The 22,122-nt window shown below is 53.9% G+C and overlaps 6 protein-coding genes across 6 annotated transcripts, besides 15 other annotated features; 3 read left to right on the top strand and 3 right to left on the bottom strand.

The window, feature by feature from the left end:
* Positions 1–459: 459 nt before the first annotated feature.
* Positions 460–489: a microsatellite.
* Positions 461–489: a microsatellite.
* Positions 490–885: 396 nt separating this feature from the next.
* Positions 886–912: a microsatellite.
* A 3,703-nt stretch (positions 913–4,615) lies between these two features.
* Positions 4,616–4,639: a microsatellite.
* A 121-nt stretch (positions 4,640–4,760) lies between these two features.
* Positions 4,761–4,790: a microsatellite.
* Positions 4,791–5,111: 321 nt separating this feature from the next.
* Positions 5,112–5,145: a microsatellite.
* Positions 5,113–5,145: a microsatellite.
* Positions 5,146–5,493: 348 nt separating this feature from the next.
* Positions 5,494–5,551: a microsatellite.
* Positions 5,495–5,523: a microsatellite.
* A 69-nt stretch (positions 5,552–5,620) lies between the features above and the next one.
* Positions 5,621–5,649: a microsatellite.
* A 1,088-nt stretch (positions 5,650–6,737) lies between these two features.
* ACLA_098570 (GATA-type transcription factor) lies at positions 6,738–9,522 on the top strand (the record flags this gene model as incomplete). Its single annotated transcript, XM_001270340.1, has 2 exons — positions 6,738–7,159; positions 7,305–9,522. The coding sequence occupies 2 exons, from the start codon at positions 6,738–6,740 to the stop codon at positions 9,520–9,522; spliced, it is 2,640 nt and encodes an 879-aa protein (XP_001270341.1).
* A 79-nt stretch (positions 9,523–9,601) lies between these two features.
* Positions 9,602–9,641: a microsatellite.
* A 1,026-nt stretch (positions 9,642–10,667) lies between these two features.
* ACLA_098560 (uncharacterized protein) lies at positions 10,668–11,074 on the top strand (the record flags this gene model as incomplete). Its single annotated transcript, XM_001270339.1, has 2 exons — positions 10,668–10,908; positions 10,980–11,074. 2 exons carry the CDS (start codon positions 10,668–10,670, stop codon positions 11,072–11,074), a joined length of 336 nt encoding a protein of 111 aa, XP_001270340.1.
* Positions 11,075–12,111: 1,037 nt separating this feature from the next.
* On the top strand, positions 12,112–13,339 carry ACLA_098550 (IPI1/TEX10 family protein; the record flags this gene model as incomplete). The annotated part of the gene is made up of 3 exons (XM_001270338.1): positions 12,112–12,159; positions 12,215–12,287; positions 12,387–13,339. The coding sequence occupies 3 exons, from the start codon at positions 12,112–12,114 to the stop codon at positions 13,337–13,339; spliced, it is 1,074 nt and encodes a 357-aa protein (XP_001270339.1).
* Positions 12,339–12,361: a microsatellite.
* A 491-nt stretch (positions 13,340–13,830) lies between the features above and the next one.
* ACLA_098540 (nucleobase cation symporter-1 family protein) lies at positions 13,831–15,631 on the bottom strand (the record flags this gene model as incomplete). The annotated part of the gene is made up of 3 exons (XM_001270337.1): positions 13,831–14,706; positions 14,778–15,412; positions 15,496–15,631. 3 exons carry the CDS (start codon positions 15,629–15,631, stop codon positions 13,831–13,833), a joined length of 1,647 nt encoding a protein of 548 aa, XP_001270338.1.
* A 660-nt stretch (positions 15,632–16,291) lies between these two features.
* Positions 16,292–16,325: a microsatellite.
* A 394-nt stretch (positions 16,326–16,719) lies between these two features.
* Positions 16,720–17,646, bottom strand: ACLA_098530 (uncharacterized protein; the record flags this gene model as incomplete). Its single annotated transcript, XM_001270336.1, has 1 exon — positions 16,720–17,646. One exon carries the CDS (start codon positions 17,644–17,646, stop codon positions 16,720–16,722), a length of 927 nt encoding a protein of 308 aa, XP_001270337.1.
* Positions 17,647–19,132: 1,486 nt separating this feature from the next.
* Positions 19,133–19,164: a microsatellite.
* Positions 19,165–19,207: 43 nt separating this feature from the next.
* Positions 19,208–21,398, bottom strand: ACLA_098520 (putative G1/S-specific cyclin Pcl5; the record flags this gene model as incomplete). Its single annotated transcript, XM_001270335.1, has 2 exons — positions 19,208–20,889; positions 20,960–21,398. The coding sequence occupies 2 exons, from the start codon at positions 21,396–21,398 to the stop codon at positions 19,208–19,210; spliced, it is 2,121 nt and encodes a 706-aa protein (XP_001270336.1).
* Positions 21,270–21,309: a microsatellite.
* Positions 21,399–22,122: the final 724 nt, after the last annotated feature.

The following is a 22,122-nucleotide window of genomic DNA, read 5'->3' as shown; positions in this document are numbered from 1 at the left end:
GATGCTCGGATTCGCGTGTCGTGCACTCTCATTGCTTCGTGTCTGCGATGGTGATGGACAAGGACCCTGTAGGTAGGAGACTCTCCCTGACATGTCGGGAACAATCGAACCAAAGTCGGTGTTTGGTCTTATCTTCCCAGTCCAGCGCAACTGCAGCAGTTATCGTGACCCGGTCTTGGGTTTCTTCGGATGGTTGAGAGTTTTGGACGGGGGGGAAACAGAGCAGATCATACAAAAAGGCTGGTCTGGATCATCCTATTGGACTGCAGAAAGAGGATTTTGAGATTCTGACTTTGATTTCTCTGATCTTTGCTGCGTGTTCTTTGATAGCGATTATCATTTTACCTGGTCTGGGCTGTGGATGACGCCTTATCGGCTGCTTGCTGGGTGATGATAGAGAATATAAATCATGTTGATGGGATTCAAGTGAGAGAGCATCTTACTGTGATATCAAAGGAGTTTTTTTTTTTTTTTTTTTTTTTTTTTTTTCCCGCTTCCTCATCTTCTCTCCTTCTTCTTCTTCTTTTCTTCGTCCTTTCTTCGGTTTCATTTTTCTTGTTCCTCTCTCTCTCTCTTGTCATGTCGTGATCTGAAAATGCTGGTCTCTTCCAGCCTTGAGATCCATGCTATTTATCCATCCATCCGTACACGGTCAGGTGTCACCAGCATGAGTTATATACCAGCTCTCTCTCTAGTTCATCCAGTCTCCCCACGGCGCCTTGGCAGAAACAACACGCTTACCCAGCAGACCACCACTCTTCACCTTCCCCCGTCAGATACTTACGAATTGATCAAGGCATCCGTCTGTTATCGCCGCATCCCTCCGGAACGCGACGGTTATATCGAGACCAGATGCAGACACAAATGCTAGGGGGGCGGGGAGTCAGAGAGAGAGAGAGAGAGAGAGGGAGAAGCCGCACCCGTATTATTCCAGCCTTTCCCGCCACAGCCGCCATTAAAAAAAATGCCAGCGGGAACCGTGACTGGCCGACAACAACTCAGGATGGTCCGTCCTCCATGCAGCGTGGGGAGATGTGATTCCACTCTCATGGTGTTGAGCAAAAGTACCCTTCTTTGTGGCGGTCACTGCCTGTGAGATGCGGGGGGGGGAGATCTGATCATCGCCGAAGAGGTACGAAAAGGTACGAAACATCTATACTAAAGATGGAATAGCTGTTCCTCCGGATTGCTCTTTTAACTGGGGGAAATGGGGATCATTGGGGGGAAGAACCCGCATGTTTTTGAAGCGGAGTGGCTGACTGGGTCTGGTATGTAGCACAAGTCCACAAAACAGTATTGCTTGTCTTGGGGCCGAATATACTACTACTATCGAACTAACACTTCCTGTACGCGACCTCCGGAATGCTACAACTCAGGTCCGTCTTTCTCATACCAATTGAGCCAGGTGCGTACGTCAGTCATCGTCGCTGGTGCTCTCCAATGCTGCTGACGGGCTCCAGTAAAACCTATCAGTCGAGAAGTCGATATTGCATGATGTGGAGCTCGATCATCATCGATGTCTGCCTCGCCGACCATTTAGCGTTGGCTATCAATCGTCCATCCCAAGGGTCGGAAATGTTACTATTATTGCCACAGTCACTGGTCGGATTCTCGTCCGTGTGTGCTCCGTACAATCTCCGAGTCCTCTTGACCTTCAACGGATGACAGTCCACGGTCTTGTTCGTGTCCGTTCGAATTGCTTTTTATTCCCTTGAGGCTCTGGCCTGTGCAGGTCGCAGGACTGCAGAGTGCAACATGCTCAAACGGCAACCCTGTCCATCATCTCTTGGTGGCTTGATCTAAGAAGTGGAGGAGTCTCTTCCTGATAACCAGAAGGCAGAAGGACTAAAGACTCAGACACTCGCCCATCGCGGATTGGGCGAATTAACCTCACTGGAACTCTTAGTCAGCATTATGAGGGGACATATGCAAGGCCCCAAGGTCGACTCTAACTGGCTGCCCATGCAGGATGAGTGCGCCACTCATCCACCATCCCTCCCTCAATTTCAGTTTTCAATACATTCCCCCTCTCAAGCTCTTAGTATCTATGCCGTCCCTCGCTCCATCGTGGGTTTTGTTGCATCTCGGCAATATATCCCATCATCATTCATACCGGTTTGCCACCGGGACAGACACTCGTCCTAAAGGATGCTGTTTCTGTTGAAACTGGAAGAGCTGATCGTTTAAGCAGATCACCCGCTTTGGCCCAATACCTGAAATGCCCCTTCTCGACTGACGAGTGACAGGGGGAAGCCTACCGGCTGACTCCCGTCCTTTTTGCGCCGAGGTGATTCGTCCCGATCACGGGTGCCTGGCTGCTGTCGTCGATTGGTCCTCAGATGACCAAGTCTAATTACTTTGTTGTGTGCTTATCAGCGTTATCTTGCCTTATCTCGATCGCAGCGTGGGAGTCCACGATATCTCTATCTTAATCAGCCGCTAGACTAGTGCTGGTGGAGTTCCTCCCTCGCTGTTTGTGAGTTTGTCGCGTGGGGCCGAACTGGAATACCCACAGCTCACAGACTACCATCTGCCCTGTCTAGCAGACTGGCTGGTCTGCCTGACGGGACAAGCAGGAGTGGTCGAGTGCTGGGCCAACTGCTTGCTTCATAAGCGACCATCTCTGGCACGGCATTGGGGTCTTCGGGTTCCTCGTTCATCTCGGTTCCACGTTCCAATCGTGCTGATTTTCTAGCTCGTGCTTAATTGACAGCTTTCTCCATGCCTGGAGAATCTCGCTAACCTTTGCAGCTTGGCGCGGGTGGCTTTGCTATCACTTCTTGGTGCTCTGGACGTACTTTGCTAGTCGCTCCTCTCGCTACGGCGGGACGCAAGCGATGGTCAAGCGGATTCTATGACGCTGCACCGGGCAAATCCTGGGCGCTGAACTCGAATCCCATTTAGGAAAATACGGGCGGCGTCAATGATACGGAAGTCCTTGACAAGAACGGATTTATGATTAATGATCATCTTATTGGCGCATTGCCAGTTGTCACTGACTTGAAACCGAGATAGACAGGAGGTGCAAGAATAAGAACCCCGCAATGGGAGGAACAGACTGAGTGGAGATCAACAGTCCATCAATCTGAATCACCGTGGTCAAGTTACCAACTCTGGTAAGAAGGCATGTCGATTAATGCTGGTTTAGTCCTTTCAATACCAGCCTCTTGAAAGGGTGGTGACGAGACGCACCAACGATCTGTTTGTTACGTGTTTCATACGAAGGCTCGGGTAAAATAGGAACCTAACGACTCTCGGTGAGATTCGCAGCACGTCTCAATAATGGCACTGCATGATTGCACCGACCGGATATTTATCCTTTGCTTAGCCTGACTTCTTAGCTTCCTTTGTCTCTCCTCCATCTGATGCCCTCAAGTCCGAGAATTGTCCTTCTTTCGCGGACGATCCGACAAACAAGCGGACGGGCTTGGGTCTTGGGGGTTGTTGTCATGTAAATGATGATTTCTTCCGAGGTTTCCAGCCATCTGGCGTCTAGTGTGCAAGACTGCGGCTTCGTGCACCTTAGATTTTCGGGACGTGGCCGGTCCAGACGGGGATGCGCGAGTGTTCGACCTGGACATGAAGGTCCCGCTCCGCTGAGGAACACTAGCGTGAGTCTGGCAGATGTATTATATTACTCCCTCCTATACCCGGAGCAGCGTCCAACCTGGCTTGTGGTGACTGTCCGATGAGCGGAGCCAGACACAAGTTTGCAGGGTGCAGTCAGCATTGTGCAGTGGATGCGGGCTCCGGGCTAGAAAACGGACACGCTACCCAACGAGGCCCAAAATCGGCCCGAATCGGCGCTACGTTCAGGAACTTTGCAGTCGCATGGGCCATGGCGGCGCGATTGCGGATGGCGTCTGACTATTCACTATCGAGCACGGAGTTTCTATCTATCGAGGTTCGAGATTCGAGACAGCGGTACACTATCCAGTCGCGGTGCACCTGTGCACCCTACATAGGGCATAGACGTCTTGTCCGCCCCAATCCTCGATCAGCTTCCGGACATGGTCTAAGCTCCAGTCCCTCTACGCATCCTTCTTGTCTCAGATGTTCACCCCTGGCCCGAAGTATACAGATTCTCATCCGATGAGATCTCTTTCTCCTCCGTAGTATTGATGGATTTGCAACGGAGGAGTCAGCATGAATCACCCCATTATTTCTTCGCCATTGAATGAGACAGGGGGGAATCAATTTGAGCCAAGGATTCTCTCAGCCATGGCATTCTCAATGAATGATTCCGAATCCCGCTCTCGTTAGTGGAAAGAAGAGATGGGGGATTGATTCTAGAGCTTCAGGATGACTGGTCCGTAGAGCTTGTTGCGCGGACTGGGGACTCTCTCGATTCAGTGTCCGTACTTTTACACATGCCGGATGACACAGTACCGGGGAATCAGAACGAAGAGCACGAATCACGATGCTTTGAGAGTCACTGAAGCGGAAGGACACGAAGTGCCTTACAAGTTACAACTTTACAAGTCCGTCCCCTGGTAAGCTCGTGTGGCGGGGGAAGAAGGGGGGGGGTTCTGGATAGTATGATTGGACACCAGGCAGTAGGTAGTGGGAACTAGTAACTAGTAGTAGGAGGTACCTAACTAAGAAAAAGTCTCGGTTAGTAGTTAGTAGTTAGTAGTTACTGGGCGGAAGAGGTAGGATTGGATTGGATTTTAGCCGTTGAAATTGGAGGGCTGGAGGACGGAAAATTGTTTCCTGTTGTTGATCCCATTGCATTGTTGAGTAGAGGGAAAGTTTTGAAGTATATATATATCTATATAGATATATATATACTATTCTATTCTAGTTCTCAATATATAATCCGGAGACTACTGTATATTTATTGTACAATAAGACTACCTACAGATGATGGAAATCTGTCTGAATCTCTCTGGATACAAAGCTTCCTTCGAGAACATCCATGGCCAAAGTCTAAAAAACAGCTAAAATCCGGGTCGCCACTCTGGAGCCCGGGATTCAAATTGACCCTGGAAGATGGTTTTGGTAATACGCATTACGGCGTATTCTTTCAGGTCATGACAACTGTACTCGGCCACTCTGGAGAGAGTGTATCTAGACAGTTATTGAGAACGATGGGAGGGGAGGAGTCTACTAGAGAGAGAGAGAGAGAGAGAGAGAGAGAAGAGACTAGAGCATGACATGTCCCATCAATAGTGTTTTCAATCTAATTTATCGTGGGAGTAGTGGGAAGGCGCATATGCATGATGTCGATGTAGATAGGCTTAGCAACCGCAATGATTCCCATCAGAATCATGAATTATCAAATCTTAATTAATACCTTAGAGTACTACCTACTACTATTAGTATGTTTCTGCTCCGCCCGGACGTTGGATTCCTTTTTGCTTATTTTCTCTTTTCTTACGGCGGAAAGTAGGAAAATCTCCAGGCTGCGAATAATAATCATCATCATAATTGCTTTCTCTATTCGGCTTCTGATCTGGTGGTATGAGTTTTGGGAGCAACTGAGAGTAGGGATTCTTCTTCTTCTTCTTCTTCTCCTTCTTCCTCCTCCTCTTCTCCCTTTTCTTATTCTGATTCTGTTGCTGTAAGTAAAGTTCCTCCACCTCGTCATCATCCTCTTTACGGAGGACTGTTCTCCCCCCATCTCCAGCTCCATCTCCATCTCCATCTTCCTCTTCTTCTTCTCTTCCTCTTCATCTCTCTCTCTCTCTCCATTGTCATTTTTCTTCCTCCACACAGTCCTATTTATGCAAGGCCAGAGCTCGTGCAATTAGCCTCCCCCCCCTCCTCTCCCTCCTCCTCTCACTTATCCTACGTGATCTGCTGGGATTGGACCTCTATCCCTCTTCTGAATTCCGTTCTTTGCTTTTTTTTTTTCCTTTCTTTTTATCCTTGCTCCGTGCGCTTTGCTTTGGTCAAAGCTCTTCTCTAGTCTTCTCCGTGTCTCCCATCCCCTCTTGATACACCCTGACCCATCTTGATTAACTTCCTGGTCCTGTGCGTCTGGAGGGCCTAGCCTTCCTCCCTCTCAGACACGCACAAAGCAAGAAAAAAAAAAAAGAACAAGATCATTGACGAAAGCAATTTCCAAGGAAAATAGATAGAGAGAGACAGCGCAAGACATCAACACAAAAGTACCTGTACCGGACCTGGGTAAGCATGCACTTGTTCTCTTTTTCTTGGGGGGAAGTTCCTTCATTCCCCATGGCGTATGTACTTGAGAGCCACAGCTTGGCTGACCTTTTCTCACTCAGTCCTGTCCTGCTACTACTCTACTGCTAGTCTAGTCATCTTCTTTCTCTCACTTCTCCCTCTCACTCGACGAAACGGAGTCCTCGACGACTCGACTCTTCTCCAGAACAACCGTCTGACTGCATCAAAACGAGATCCTAGCCTCGCCATCCACTGGCCCGTTCTCTGCATCAATCAAATTAAAACCCCTATTAATATCCCTCTCGACCAGGGATCTCGGATCTGGTCGTTTACGGCGGGTAGACGCACAATTGATTTCCTCGTGCTGGTGTTCCCTTTCCCCTCAGTTTCTCGTTCGCGGTGTTCCACCAAGGGCCGCCGCTCTCTTCTCCCTGCGAACGTACGGCCTTTTTTTTTTTCTCTCTCCCCTTATCTCTCCCTCGGACTCCTCTCCGGTTATCTTTCTTTCCTGATTCCTTATCTCTCTTTCCTTCCCTTTTCCTTCCCAATCTATATCTCCGTTACCTCGGACTACGGGGCTATATATACCTTTCCAGACCGGGATCATGTCGGGGATGAGCCATGGAGGACGGCCTGAGGCAGCGCGACCGACCGCATCCGCTGCCTCCGCTTTCTCTCGGTACGACGTCGCCGACCCTGACCGATCCTCCACCAATTTCCATCACTCCTCCCAACTATCCGACGATTTCTCCTTCGGTTCCTCCATCAGTCCACCGGATTCGTCTCACGTCCAGGACGGTCTGCTGCACGACTCTCTCTTCCCTGAGTGGAGAAACGGTGCTCCACGACCGGGGGTAGAAAACCCAGATGAGCTGCAGAAAACCGATCCATTGGCCACGCAAATATGGAAGCTCTACTCTAGAACAAAAGCTCAGCTGCCCAACCAGGAGCGCATGGAAAACCTCACCTGGCGCATGATGGCCATGAGTTTAAAACGGAAAGAACGGGAACGGCTCCAGCAGTCTCGGTAGGCTTTTTTTTTTTTCTTTTTTAACTTCCTCCCGAGAAGAAAGAAACAAAAAAAAAAAAAAACATCAAGCGAGATTTATCTTTCTACTTGCGATGCGCTCGTCCCTTGTTTGAAGACTAACCGTCGCTCTTATACAATATAGCCCAACAATGCAAAGCAGTGGGAGCTTGGGGCCGAGCGGGATCGCCCAGCTTCGTCAGGCCGACCGTCCACCGACCTTTGCACACCCCTCGATGGCCATCGACCTTGCATCCGATCCCATGAACATCGACGACTTCATTATTCCTATTGACTCTCCTGCCGATCGCCCGCAGTCGCCTCCCGCAGAAAGAGGAGGACGATCATCCATGGCGATACCCATCAAACCGCGGAAGGAGCAGTCGGCCGAATCCACTCCTGTGCCGGCTTCTCTCCCTCACCCGCCTCAAAATCAGCGCCGGAACAACGAGTTTGGCTACGTGCCGCGTCGCGTGCGGAAGACCAGCATTGATGAGCGGCAGTTCTTCAATCTCCAGATCCCCACCCGCAAGCGGCCGGCCGAGTCGTCTCCGCAGGTTCCGCCCGTCTCGAATGCCCTGTTGGCTCAGGATCTGGATTTGTCGGCCGGTGTTCCGGACTATACCTTGGATTCGTCGTCGGCCGGGTTTGCCATCCCTCACAGTGCCTCCCAAAGTCACAACAATCACACTTCACCGGGCGTTCCCTTTGGGCTGGATACGTTCAACTTGGGCGAAGATCCCATTCTCGCCTCGGCTGGTCCTTACCAGTCTCACTTCACTTTCTCCCCCAGCGACTCTCCAATGACTTCGGCAAACCCCTTTGCCAACCTCTATGCTCAAACCCCCGTCGCCTCGTCGCTCAATTCGACCGATTTCTTTTCTCCGCCTCCATCGGGCTACCAGTCGACCGTGTCGACCCCTCAACCCACGTACGATGGCGAGCATTCCATGTATTTTGATATGCCTTCGATCGATGCTCGGACTCAGCGGCGTGTTCCCAGTTACATCACGCAGCGGTCCAATCTATCCGCTTCGCTGCAGCCTCGATACATGTACAACAACAATACCAACACTGAACAGCAGCAGCAGCACGGACTGCCCCACGTGAGCAATCCTCCATCTGCCGTCCATTCGCCCGGCTATCCCATTCCTCACCAGCAACACGTTGATCCCACTCAGGTGCTGAACCCAAGTGACTTCCCCACCTCCAACTCGCATGCTGGCATCTTCTCGTTCGGCGCGGATTCGGATAACGAGGATGACGATGGCACCAACTTCCCCGAACGTGCGGGCTTGGCTATGCCTGTGGATTTCGATGACAATCCTCCCGAGATGAACGGGATGCCGTGGGAGTCGCAGTTCCCGGGATCGTTCCATTCGCTGCCTGGCTTCAGCGCGCAGCACCGCAAGCATGTCACCATTGGCTCGGCGGATATGATGGATATCCCCAGTGAGTGGAACCACGGTGGCAGCCTAGGCCGTACGCATGGGTCCGTGGCCTCGGTCAGTGAAGTGCGCAATCGCGAGCAGGATCCTCGCCGTCAAAAGATTGCTCGGACCACCTCCACGCCGAATGCCAACCAGCTCCTGCGTCAGAGCATGAACAACACCTCTCACACCTCGCCCAATACGCCTCCGGAATCGGGACTCAGCAGCGCTGTTCCGTCCCGGCCGGCCAGCCCTGGTGGCTCTAAGAACGGCGAGCAGAACACTGGGCCCACGACCTGTACCAACTGCTTTACTCAAACCACCCCGCTGTGGCGCCGCAACCCGGAAGGCCAGCCTCTCTGCAACGCGTGCGGTCTCTTCCTCAAGCTCCACGGAGTGGTTCGTCCGCTGTCGTTGAAGACGGATGTCATCAAGAAGCGGAACCGCAGCAGCGCCAACAGCCTGGCTGTCGGCGTTTCCCGCTCGACCAAGAAGTCATCCCGCAAGAACTCGGTCCAGCAGGCAGCGGTGACACCGCCCACCTCAAGTCGCGCGCATAGCGGCACTGCCTCCGAATCGCCACCTGCGATGTCTGGAAGCGCTCCAGCACCCGCCATCCGCGCGGCCGCCGTGATGGGCAAGTCTGGTGTCGTCCCCATTGCCGCGGCACCACCCAAGTCCACTCCCTCGAGTGCCGCACAAAGTCGCAGTTCTGTCCAGGTGGCCCCCAAGCGTCAACGGCGATTGGAGAAGGCCAGTGATGTGGATGGAGTTGATGACAGCAACAAGGCGAGCAGCTCGTTGGGCGGCCGGTCCAAGGTGGTTCCGTTGGCACCAGCCATGCCTCCCGCCGCGGCCAATCCGGCGAACCACAGTATAGCTGGGGGACAGGGTGCGAGTCAAGAATGGGAGTGGTTGACCATGAGTCTATAGGCTGAAAAATGCTTCCAACTCCGTTGCCATCTGTTCCCATTCTCCCCTCCAGTCTAACCAGGGGGGCACTCTCGACTCCTTTTTTTGAATTTTTTATTTTTATTTTATTTTTTTTTTTTACGCCATGACTTTATAGATGTGACGAATTACGCTCGAAGCTGAGATCAACAGGGGATGGAAGGAGTTGCTACTAGACGAAGAAGGTGTTTTGATAATGTTGACCGTGGCCTGACCGATGAAGTGCCCTCTGACGAACCAAAATTGCCTACGACTGACACGAATCGAAGAAACACAAAAGGATCGAGGGCGAAAATGGGTGCAGCAGGATACCACGCCAGGCATGATGGACTTTGATCTGGGAAACATGAACATGACTACTGCGATACTCTTTCCGGGTTTCTCTTCTTTCCCACAGATTGGTGATGTCTACATGTGGTAATGGAAGGGAGAGGGTCGCGATACACGTCTTTCCCTAAAACCGGCAACCGGCTTATGATAATGGTTGCCGATAATCTTCGACTCTTCCTTATTTTCTATTTATTTTTCTTTCGTGCCAAGTCAGCCGCGCGCATACGTGGTGTGGGACCGGGAGATTGGATACAGAACACCAACCTTGTCTGCGTTTTCATGTTGATTTGATGATTTCAGTTTGCTTGATACAATCGCGTCTGTCCGGAACCCCCAGTCTCACTGTTCTTGAGTCTTGTTGCCATTTTGCGTGTGTGCTTTCTCTGCGACTCTTGTCTTTTCGGTTTTCTGTGTTGCTCCCATGTTTTCAATCTTTTTTTTTTTTTTAACTGGGACTTGGGGCCGGGCAGAAGTGCGCATCTCTGTGTTTGATTCTGATGTTAGTCTCATTATTCTTTCTTTGCGATATTCTTAATCATATAGACCTATGCCGAGCTTGTGTATTTGAGTCCAATATACGGGCATTTTCCACTTATTGAAATCACTTCTGGACCTGGACGATGGACACTGATCTGATTCTATTATGAAGTCAGTCAAGATGGCTCTGCGTGAGCATGACATCACATCATGATATCCATCTTATATCTCTCCTTCGTCTGTCGTAGTAGTTAGTATAACCCATCTCACCATCACCCCCAATTCAGTGCACTCCAGTCTATACATCTATCCATACACCCATGTCCGCAATGGCAGTCTGTCCTCCCTCTCTCCCTCTCTCCCTCTTCCGAACCCCAGCCCCAACTCCAAACAAGATAGATCCCATACTCACATCGTCCCACCAGGGCGACAACCGCTCCTCCTACCCCGAAGAAGCCTCCGACCCCATCACCCCAACGCTGCACAACCCGTCCTTCATCGACCACACCAAGGAATCCGCCAGCAGCGTCGCGGATCAGATCGCCGCAGCCATGCAGCCGGGTATTGTCCCTCTACCCCTTCCATTATCCTTCCTCACCAACCCCCTATACGGGCGGCGGTTATGATTTGAGGGCTGAGTGATGGCAGGGGATACCTCGTCGACGAGGCGGCGGTTATCGGATGTGCCGCGTGGGATGCGGGCGCAGGAATGGCAGGAGTCGTTTGAGGGGGGGGAAGGGGAGAGGGATGGAGGGTCTGGTGGAAAGGGGATGTTGCAGGCTGCGCAGGAGACGGTGGCGAAGGCGCTGGGGGGTGGATCAAGGGGTATGTCTTTTTTTTTCTTTTTCTTTTTCTTTGTCTGGTGGTGTGGTGTGTGGATTGGGATGGTTCGGCTGATTGATGGTTGTAAAGGGGCATGAGCTGCAACGGACTACATAACAGATGCTTGCCAGATGATATGCGAAGTGGCCGCAGAGATTAGCCCCCCGGAATTGGGCTTTTCGGGGGGTCCCATACCCGGACGAGATGAATGGGTCTGGGGAGGAAGCTTGAGGTTTGTTTTTCTGGTTTTGTCGATGTGGTGGATTGAGTTGGATGCTGCGAGGGTGCAAGAAGGCGTTCAAGGCCATAATGGCCAGCTGGATATGGGCTTAGAAATTGGTTCTAATAGTTCTTCTACTCTAGACTATGCCCCTAGGGATTCCAGATGTAAATGCAGTAGTACAGATGGATGATGATAGTGACAGGGTAGAATTGACTTGGATTCTGAGCATGACAAAGGCCACGCCATAATTGATCATATTTCTGTCAATTCTCCTAGCTGGACCCAGGAATATATAAATATATATATATTTTATACAAAGTCCATTCCATAGCATCGCCGTGGAATTAGACTTGATATCCACCTGTTGAACTCCCACTGACTTATACTGGGTGAGCCATGCTGCCTCAGGCTATCAGTCACATGATATCACGTGCCGTTGCATAAAAAAAAAGGAAACGGCGTCAAGACATCATCCGGAATCAGTCTCGCTGGCACGCCAGAAACCCAGTAACTTTGTTCGAAAACACTTGAAATCATCTCTGTAGCCTCTGGTCAAGAGCAATTACCGCACATTCAACCTCGTCTCGTCACTTGTGCGTGGGCGACCTGCGGAGTCTCATATCTCAAGTCGGCCTAAAATTTTGAAGGCAGTATCACCGTCCAGACGGTTTGAGATTGAAAGCGTCTGGGTGCGGCGTCGAAGGTCATAATCCGCCAGAATGGGTTCCAGCGCGAAAAAGAAGAAGGAAAAAAAGAAGGATTTCCAAGTAAGTTGCACACCCATCTCAACCGCGATAAGCATTGCTGACCACCAAATACCAGAAAACAAAACTGCGAGTCGGCAAGACCAAAGCAAAGCCTGAGAACTTCACCGACACCAGCTTCAAGGCCAAATGTAAGCCTCTGTCCATTCCCCTCCTGCAAAAGGCTCTATGAAAGAGAGGAGAAAAAAAAAAAAAAAAAAAAAAACCCCCCCGGCTAAGCCAACCCGCAGCCATCGTCCTCAACCAACAATCTCTGCACATCTCGGCGCCCTCCGCCGACGCCCAATTCACCCACCATCTCTCCCTCACCTCGTCCAAATCCGACACGCAGCGCCGCGACTCCCTCGCCCACCTGACGACCTCCATCGTCTCGCGGCCCGTAGACTCCCCCCTCCCGCAGCCCGTCAGCGCCATCCTCCCCACGCTGCTGCCCCTCATCCTCGACGCCAGCAACGGCGTCCGCACGCAGCTGCTCAAGCTGCTGCGCGCGCTCCCGCCCGCCGACGTGCAGGACCACGTCGCGCAGCTGCTGCCGTACATCCGCGCCGGCATGACCCACCTCGCGGCCGACCTCCGCGTGTCCGCCGTCGAGGTGCTCGCGTGGCTGGTCGACGTCGCGGGCGCCGAGGTCGTCGCCTGCGCCGGCGGCTGGATCAAAACGCTCAACTGCTTTCTGTCCGTGCTGGGCTGGCACACCGAGGAGTCGTCCAAGTGGTCTTCGTCGTCGTCGGCGTCGGTATCCGCGTCCGCGTCCGCGACGCGCGCCTCCTTCGGTAAGGCCGGGGCCCAGGGAAAGCCCATGATCAAGATGCTGGGCGCGCTGGCGGAGTTCCTGCAGGTCGGGATCGGGCGGCCCGCGGAGGCGGCGATCGGGCTGGACGCGAGCGACGCGGAAGCCGGGGTCGCCGGCTGGGAGTTCCCGCTGCGCCACGCGGCGCAGCATATGGTGCCGCGGTCGTCGGCGCCGTACATCCATCTGAACCTGTTCGGGCAGCCGCGGGACGAGGAAGGCGAGATGTACGAGACGCGCGAGGACCGGTACCGGGTTTTCGCGAGCCGGTTTCTCGGCGCGGTGCAGCGCGGGTTGGAGGGGGCGCGCGGCGAGGGCGGCGAGGTCGGCCGGGCGTCGGCGGGGGTGAGTAAGGTGCTTAAGGAGGCGATTGCGTACGGGCCGGGTCCTTGAAAAGGGGCGAGGGTTGTCTCGTTGGTATATGATTACTGGGCCCCCGAGTGGGTTCTTTCTGACGGCTTGGGTCGCGCGGTATATCGGCGAGTACGGCAATTCAAAGCTGCGAGGCCTTGTGGGCGGATTGTTCGACATCGAGAGACTTCCTGGTCGTTCATTGCCTCTGTGGGCTTATACAATATTCTTACCGGAGCCGTGCTGGGGACAGGCAACCCCTGCAGCATCCAGGGCCGCCATGACGGACTACGCGGAAGCCCACCCGTGCCTTGAGTCAAGGGGAATTCCTCAGCTCGGTACGATCTGGTCAAATACCATACCACCAGCCCTACATGTCACCATCTGACAATCATTACCACCCACAAGGGGTTCAGAAGCCATGTCATGTCATGCTATAACAGGCTAGGCCAGGCCAAAATTCTGTACATAAAAAGGAAGTTTTCTCTCACGTCAAATCATAACAAGTGACCAAACTATTTTACAGTTCCCGTTCATTCCCCCTTTGTCTCCCGTATGGCCTCCTTCGTACCCAACATCTTCTCCTCCCGGTCCCCGTCGCCCAGCACCTCCTCTGAGCCCACCTCCAGCCCCTCCACCGTGCCGCGGGCATCGTAGATCTCATCCGCAAGCACGGCCCGCTCGATGATCGTCTCCGGCGCCGGGAACAGATACGACAGACCCACGTAGACAATGCTCGTGGCGACGAACCCGAGCATCCAGCCAAACTGGTACGGGTGGATGCCCACCCCGACGTGGATGCTGCTGTTCACGGACTCAACCAGGCCGGGGAGGTTAGGCGCGACTCCGACGAGGAAGGCGACGATGGCGCGCCAGTTGGTGCCCCAGGAGGAGTAGCGGTAGGTGGGGTTGGAGGGCTGGTAGAGGGCGAGGATGTCGTACTTGCGGTGCTTGATGAGCCAGAAGTCCCAGAGCATGATGGCGCCGATGGGGCCGAGGAAGATGGCGTAGGCGGCCATGAAGTTGAGGAAGTTGCCGGCCGAGGCGAGGATCTTCCAGGGGACGAGGCACCACGACAGCAGGCCGCAGATGATCTGGCCGCGGCGCAGGTTGATGTACTGCGGCGCGAGCGCGGTCAGGTCGTTGGCGGCGGAGAGGGAGTTAGCCGAGATGTTGACGCCCAGGGAGGTGAGGGCGAAGGAGAAGGCGGCGAAGAAGCGGCACGCGCGGTTGGGCCACAGGTTGATGAGCACGATCGGATCCCAGGGGATCTGGCCGCCGTAGCGCGACTGGCCGGCCGAGGAGGCGGCAATGCCGATGAACGAGATGAAGGTGAAGACGATGGGGAGCATGGGGATGTAGAGCAGCTGCCATTTCGGGCTGACGCGCGAGTACCGCGAGAAGTCGGACTGTTACCGAGTGACCGAGTCAGTCTGCCGTCTTGGTCCCTCACCTTCAAAGGTTCGGAAACATCACATACCTGGTTCACACTCAGAGTGGCATAGTTGCCCAGCACCGAAGTCATGTTCGCCAGAAACAGCCAGCTATACTTCGACCCGGAGACCGTCGGCTTCTGATCGAAGATGGCGCCTCCGCCCTCCGCCACAAACGCCCAGATCAAGATCGCAAGCCACGCAATGGGCACGATGATGGACTTGGCAGCAAACAGCCATCGCAGCTTATTGGGGTGGACGCAGAGGAAAGGGACCTGCGCGATCCAGAAGATCACGTATCCCACCATGCCCGCCGTCGTGATACCCTGGCTCTCGGGAATGCCGTTCTTCAGGGTCCTAAAACTCGGCCAGATGGCACCGATCATTGCGCTCACGGCATTGCCGCCGTTCATATTCTGGATCGCGAACCAGAATACGGCCAGGATGACACGGGAGATGATGGCGACGTAGGAGCCCCAGAAGCCCCAGCTCGCGCGGGCGATGACGGGGAAGGGGATGTGGTAGATGGAGCCGACGGCACCGTTGGCCGCGATGACGAAGGAGATGATGAAGAAGGAGATGGCGACAATGGCGAGAGACTCCCGCCAGCTCAGCCCGACGGCGATGATGCTGCTAGCGAACTGCCATGTTGCAGCGTTGAAGGCGTCGGAGATCCAGTATGCTGGAGTGGGCGGGCAAGCCACAAGTCAACAACTGACTGAGACCAACACGCGGGGGTACGTCTCAGAGCTCAGGAGAACTCACAGATAAAGCTCATAGGACCCCATTTCCGACGGTGGAGGGGAACTGGATCGAGGTCGAGGTTGGTCCAGCGGGCATTCCCTTCGGCGAAAGCCGACTTGGGCTGCGTGACACGGAGATGGGGCCGTCGGAACTTCATTGCGGAAAGAGTGAAATCTTATAGCCGGAGATATCGACACAGATAAACTGCGTTTTTGGAAAGAGAACAGGAGGGGAGGGGAAAGTCGACAAGTGATCCAAGGGCAGACCGCAGACGGGAGGAGTCGTGTAACCAGCATCAACCATGAATACCATCGATCTTAATCCCTGCTCCATCTTTCCCCTTTTATACTCCTTACATTGTAGTACCCAATAATCAAGCATTATCATGAATCATGATCATTGATTGACCAGCTCAAGTGTCGAGATAAGCTGTCACCCATCCTGATAAGGGCAGCGTATCCCTGCATGGCCGATCGCCTTCTCGACTTATCTGTCGCCCGTCTCATTGGCGAAGCGTTTCCTTGGGGGCTGGTGTCTCGCGTCAACGCCCGAAAAGTCTGATAAGCGTTTAGCGATAGCAAATTTGGGGTTGCAAGAAAAGTGATTCGTGGGCATGGCTACGCATTGCCTCGTGGATGATGCGAGTGGGCCGCGACCAAGCCTGCCTGGGGGATTTTAGTATGGCATGAATCCTTCGTTTCTCGAGGGCTCTCCCGGGGGGAAGAGCTGGACTTGATAAGGGATTTGGAGTCGACTGAGCTAGCTGTTGGGTGGGACCTTATATAGGCTGCTTGCGGTAAAGTCGTGCACGGCTGTTGGGAGTTGGGAGGTTGTGGGGTTGTGAGGTTGTGAACTCGTGAGTCGTGAGGTTATTCCAGGCAGGCCCTGCCCAATTGACTCTGTCATGTGACATCCCCCCTTTCTGTGTCTGTGTATCGACTACAGGAGCCACTGGACCAAGCCGTGATAAGGATAAGAAGACAATGATATTCACACCCAGGAGCCAGGACTTCCTGTATCTCCAAAGAAGGAACTTTGCCCCCGTCCTATCTCGGAGGCTTACCCTACTATTAGTCAGCGCACCTGCCTGCTAAGACCTTTACGCACCTAGATAGAAATCTACCTAAGCATCTCATGATTCAGGGATAATCGACCCCTATGACGGAAAAACCTCAGCCTACCCCACGATAACAAACACAATTGCGTTGCTGTCCTAAGTCGTAGCGAGGAAGACCCGGCGTCTCCCTACTCCTTCTCCCCAGGCAGCCTGACATCCTCCCATCCCCGCCCATCCCCAATCCCCGGCAGACTCCGCTGCCGCCGAATGCCCTTCCACTCCGTAACATTCATCCACCCGATCTGCTGGAAGCCCCCAAAGCCTCCGATCCAATACACCTGCGTGACGACCATGCGGGCCCAGAAACTCGCGTGCGGCGAGCCGGGCTTTCCGGGCAGCCAGACCTCCGCGTCCGGATGCGCGGCCAGGTAGCACGCCTCGAGCGCGGCCTGCGTGTCGTCGGGCACAGGGGTCGCGAATGGCTCGGCGTACCCGATCAGCGTGACGCGTGGCAGGCCGGCCTCGCTGCGAGGGAAGCCCGGGGCGATGGGCTGGGTTTGGTCGAGGTGGTCCCACCAGTCGATGGCGAGGCTGATGTTGGAGCCGGCGGCGGTGTTGCGGAAGGTGGTTGAGACGCGGAGGGCGAGGAGGGTTGGGTTGCCCTCGCCGCCGTTGTCGTTGCTGTTGCTACTGCTACTGTCGCTCGTGGGGAGGGATTCGTCGCAGTCGGCAATGTACTCCGGGAGGCTGATGGAGAGGCCGGCCACGGCCTCGGGGGTGTGACCGTTCGCTGGATGATCGGGGAAGATGGAGGAGACGGTGCCGGTGGTGGAGAGGGCGAGGAGACGGCGCGCCATCAGCGTCGAGGTGAACCATGACGGCGGTCTCATTGTTTGGGTGTTCCTGTCCGTAGCATCCTGGGTGACGTAGACGGCATCGCCATGGTCGGAATCATCCCCAACTGCAGAAGAGGGCACAGGCTGAAACGAATCCAAGCCACCTAGCAGCACCTGCTTCAGCGTATTGGCTTGTGGTACAAACGGCGGAATAGCAGCCACCTGGACCGCATGACTGCACAGAAGGGCAAGTGCGGAGAGCGTAACAATACGGCCCATGACGACAGGCGCTTGCGTGGTTATAATCTGACGATGACAGTAGCTTCAGTATCTTCACAGTTCCCCCTTTTACTAATTCGCAGTAGTTGCAGGAGAAGAAAGTGAGATGCGGGGGAGAGTCTCCCTCTTGGATGGCTTTGACTTGTGCTCGTGCAGGTGACCACAACCCGACAATTGAGGGGATGATCTAATCTTATCAGATGGCACGGGGGGGCAGCCTCGGCACTAGTCACGTGGCATGGCACTCAGCACTGGTCGCATCACGTGACCTTCGCACCAATATCTTTTCCGGCTCCATCGGTGGTCACCGCGCTCCGTGTTTTCCCGACTTGTCGCCCGAGACGACTCGGGAAACATGCCTCAGGCTGCGACTGTTGACTCACAGTCACCACCACACCGGAGCGGACACCGGGACAAAAAAATGTCTAATCAATAGAATATAATATCGTGTCGCAGATTTCTCTCATCACCAGACTTCCCCCAAAAAAGGGGCGGTGAGTCACTTCGGTGTGGCACAAGGCTGCTGGTCCATGGATCTCACAACTCACAAGCTCATCTTCAGAGAAGAATCAGGCAGCTGCGTCTACTCTGTAGGTCTTAGTGGAGTCCAACCCCAATTAAATCGTGCTAGACCAGGCCAAGAAGCAGACAGTACACAGTAGTATGTAGTAGACTAGTAGTAGATAGATGATTATATTGTACCATTGGCTATCCTGCGGTGCGCCCAATGTACGGTGGTCTGTGTGACACTGGACGCAAGTGACGCTAATCGCCACTGGAGACGAACAAACAATTGTGGACAAGAACTCCGGGTTAGCCAGTTGGATGGCGATCATTGTAGGATAGTCAGATATGCATTTCCTTGCCTTGCCAGGCAATTGAATCCTTCGCACCGCTGCTCCAAGAAAACAAAAATAAAATAAAAAAAAAAAGAAAGAAACAACAGAACAAGACCAAAGAGAAACTAAAAACAATGTCCTTTCCTATCCCGCCACACTCCGTTTCGCGTAGAAGAAACCGATAATAGATGCAGAGAAATGTAAGAACTCGGTAGTGGGAAAAGATCGAGATCGAATAGCAGCTCATAGGCACGAAACAACCACCCTGGCATACATCGTACATGAGTAGAATCTGCTGAGAAAACAGAGCCACCGGAGACAACAGGCCGAGCACACAGAGGGCAACGCAGGCAACCGTCGCAAACTCCCAACAACAAGCAGGGTATATACACATCACAAGAGTCGACTGTTTTCTCCAAATGCAGAAAGAAAAACTCGAGGCAAAGTTCGCCAGATGAAAGAACTTTTGTTTCCCACCAGTCGCCTGCGTTGTTCTCCTCTGCGCCTTTCGGGAAGTCTAGAAAAGAAGGCCACTCGCTCCACGAGACCGAGGCATGAGATGAAAAACGAAGGAGATCACTTGGGCTCTCGCCAGGGTATGCTAAAGCCACTTTTCCTTTCTAGACAGAAAAGAGGTATAGAGGGAGAAAAAAAAAAAAAAAAAAAAAACAAAGAAAAACAGAGGGTTAAATGTAAAGAGCACAAGCTCCCATCCCCCAACTTTAGCCCAGGTAATCCGATCGAACGCTTGGGTTGAGCGCGATCTTCCTCGCCTCACTCCCACAGCAGGCACGCTTCATACCAGCTGGTCCAGAGAGAGGAGCGCTGGCATTGAGGAGACTGAGCTGGAGAGCAGAGAGGGGCTGAGAAGGGTTCGACTCGAGCATGTGGCGCAAGGAGCCATCCGGGGCTTGGCTCTCGTGCCGTGCATTGAGATCGATCAGATGGCGGACATGATTCTGCCACGTAAGATCTTCCGAGCCGGTGCGGCCACGTTTCCGACCCGATCGCTGAGTCGTTCCCGGCTCAAACGTCTGAGAGGGCCGGGAGATGGCCCCCGACAGCTCACACAAACTCTGAGCCGCCTCGCGATCAACAGGCGTTCCCAATGAGAAATTTGTCAGGTCCGGCATTGGACCCACCGGGCCCATGTATGCCTCGGGGGAGCTATAGACATCGCCCAGAAAGTGTTCACTAATGGGCGATGCAACAGACAGAGTCTTGCGACACTCCTTCAGAGCATTGCTAGTGCATCGAAGCGTCGCTCGAACCGCCAGTCGGGGCTTGGCCGAAGCGCAGAGACCCAGGAGGTTGGCGGAGGCGGACGAGGCTGTGGACGAGCAAGACGAAAAGCTCGATGACGACGACAGTGTCGACACATCAGAGATCATCGAATCCGGCGACGACGCAGAGGATGTCGAGCGAGCCAAGGACGACCGACGGACTGCGGGGGGGTATCCATCAAACGTGTTTGCCCTTGGGCAGAACGCCAGTGACGGGCGCTGGTCCAGAGTAGACCGCGCCATGCACATGTTCTGCACCTGAGACATAGCCGCGCAGATGGAAGCCCGACGGGCAGTGAAGCTACTCACACTCGCAGCAGGAGTGGAAGCAACGCTCGTCTGGGGTGTCAACTGGGGGGTGGGCAGCATCGGGGGCCGCGGCATCGAGGGAAGGAAAGAGGATCCGCCGGAGAGTGGGGAAGACCGCTGGTGAGGAGCCGACCGTTGGTCATAGCCCAAGGGCATGCCGGTCTGCTCACTCGGGGCGGCGGAAGAAAGGGGGGATGGCGAATCCGCCAGGAAACCCGACTCGAATCCTCCGAGGCTAGATGGGGTGGAGGAAACCACGTCCACCGTGTTCAGCTCCGGGGTCAGCTTGGGGATCACAGTCCGCCAGCACGGTCCGTCCGCGGCGAAGAAGCCACCAGCTCCGGGAGTATACTTCAAGACAATGTCCGTCCAGCGCTGAAAAGTGGCTTCGGGAACATGGAGTCTCCACCCGACTGCTTCCAGGAACATCAACTCATTCTGGTTGATTTCCGCGGTGTTCAGACCGGAAATCTTGCTCCAGGCGCGGGCCGAGTAGTTGCGGTCTTGCAGGTATTTGGAAGCAAGGATCAAGGCGGCAAGGAACATGCGGCGACCGCACTGCATGGCGCGGCAGACCGGCTTGCTCCGCGACTGCTGTTCCTGGGTGGCATCGGGCCGAGGAACGTGTTCCTTGATCTTGATCAAATAGTACAAGGCCACCTGCAAAGTGCTGTAGCTGGTCCGCGAGCGACGCAACGTCTCCTGGATGAAGGTGCGCAGGGGCAACACGCCCTTGCAGCCCGTGGCCGAGTCGCTTCGGGACGCTACTGCCGACAAAGGCCAGATGATCTCGACAATCTGCGAGGCGGTGTCTTCATAGCGCGCGAGAAGAAGCGTTTAGCTAGGAAGAGATGGGGAGGAAATAATTAGAACACCACTCACCGACGAGATTATCGACGAAATTGACCTTCCGATCCGACTGCCGCAACAGACAAGGTGGAGGTCGGGTAGCACCAGGAATGCCGTTGGACTGAACCATGCAGCTATTTGTGCGCCTGGGGTGTTTCCGTAGCTCGGGTGCAACCGCCGGGTCCGCGGCCTTGGGCAGACCGCCCCTGGCGAAGACACGCGAGCCACTCGCCGTAGTCAAACTTCTCCCCGCCACTTGGTATTCCCCTTCATTCTCCCAAATCACATCGACCGGGTTGGTGGAGGTGGACGAAATGGAACTCTGGCTGGATAGACTATCCAGGGAGAAGACGGAAGAAGAGGAGGAGGAGGCGGAGGAGGAGATCGATGACGCGTAAGGATGAGCATAAGGCGCATTGTATTGAATGCTTGGGTTTGCGGGATTCAAACCCAAGACGTCCATCCCAGTCATATTCAAAAAAAAAAGATGCGGTTGGAACCGTACAACCAGGCCGACTACGTTCTGAAAAGACACAGAAGTAGTTCAGTTGGGTTGTACAAATCGTAGGCGATCTCGAGTCAGGGGACCCCAAACTCAAAGGACTTGAATATAGCAGAAAGTTGGATGGGCGATTTGAACCGTGATATTGTCAGAAAAAACCGTTGCGCGATTAACCGTTAACGAGGTACTAGTAAGACAGATACCGTCTTTTTGTGCACAGGCGACGGCGAGCCCTTTAGATGTGGAAAGTCGCCAGCTTGTTTTGAGACGTAGCGACGAGGGGAGGGTAGAAGGAGGGGTTTAAGTCAGGAAGAGCAAGAAAATCGAAGAAGAGGACGTGGAGGTTTAACTATAGCAGGAGGAATAGCGGGTGTTCAACGTCCACGAGTCCAATCACCGTTTGTAGAGTCCGTGGTAGATCGAGCCGAGATCACGTATTGAGAAGTCAAAGTACACGTGGGTAGCAATATGTCCCCGTCGAAGGAGGCAAGACGATACCAGACGAGAGAGAGTGTGTGTGAATGAGGGTTCAGGTGTGTGATGCTTTAGACAATCATAGTCGACTTGGGGGAGGCACGAAGATCTGGGGCTGAGGAGTCTGCAAAGCTGGCGATTGGAACGGAAGAGATTGAATAGACAGGGTACATCTTGATCCTCCCCAAGGGGTATTGAAAAGAGGATATATAAAGGAGCC

Source organism: Aspergillus clavatus, genomic scaffold (assembly GCF_000002715.2).
Source record: "Aspergillus clavatus NRRL 1 1099423829804 genomic scaffold, whole genome shotgun sequence".
Classification (NCBI taxonomy): domain Eukaryota; kingdom Fungi; phylum Ascomycota; class Eurotiomycetes; order Eurotiales; family Aspergillaceae; genus Aspergillus; species Aspergillus clavatus.
Note: the sequence above shows the minus strand (reverse complement) of the source record. Positions and strands in the feature narration are given on the sequence as shown.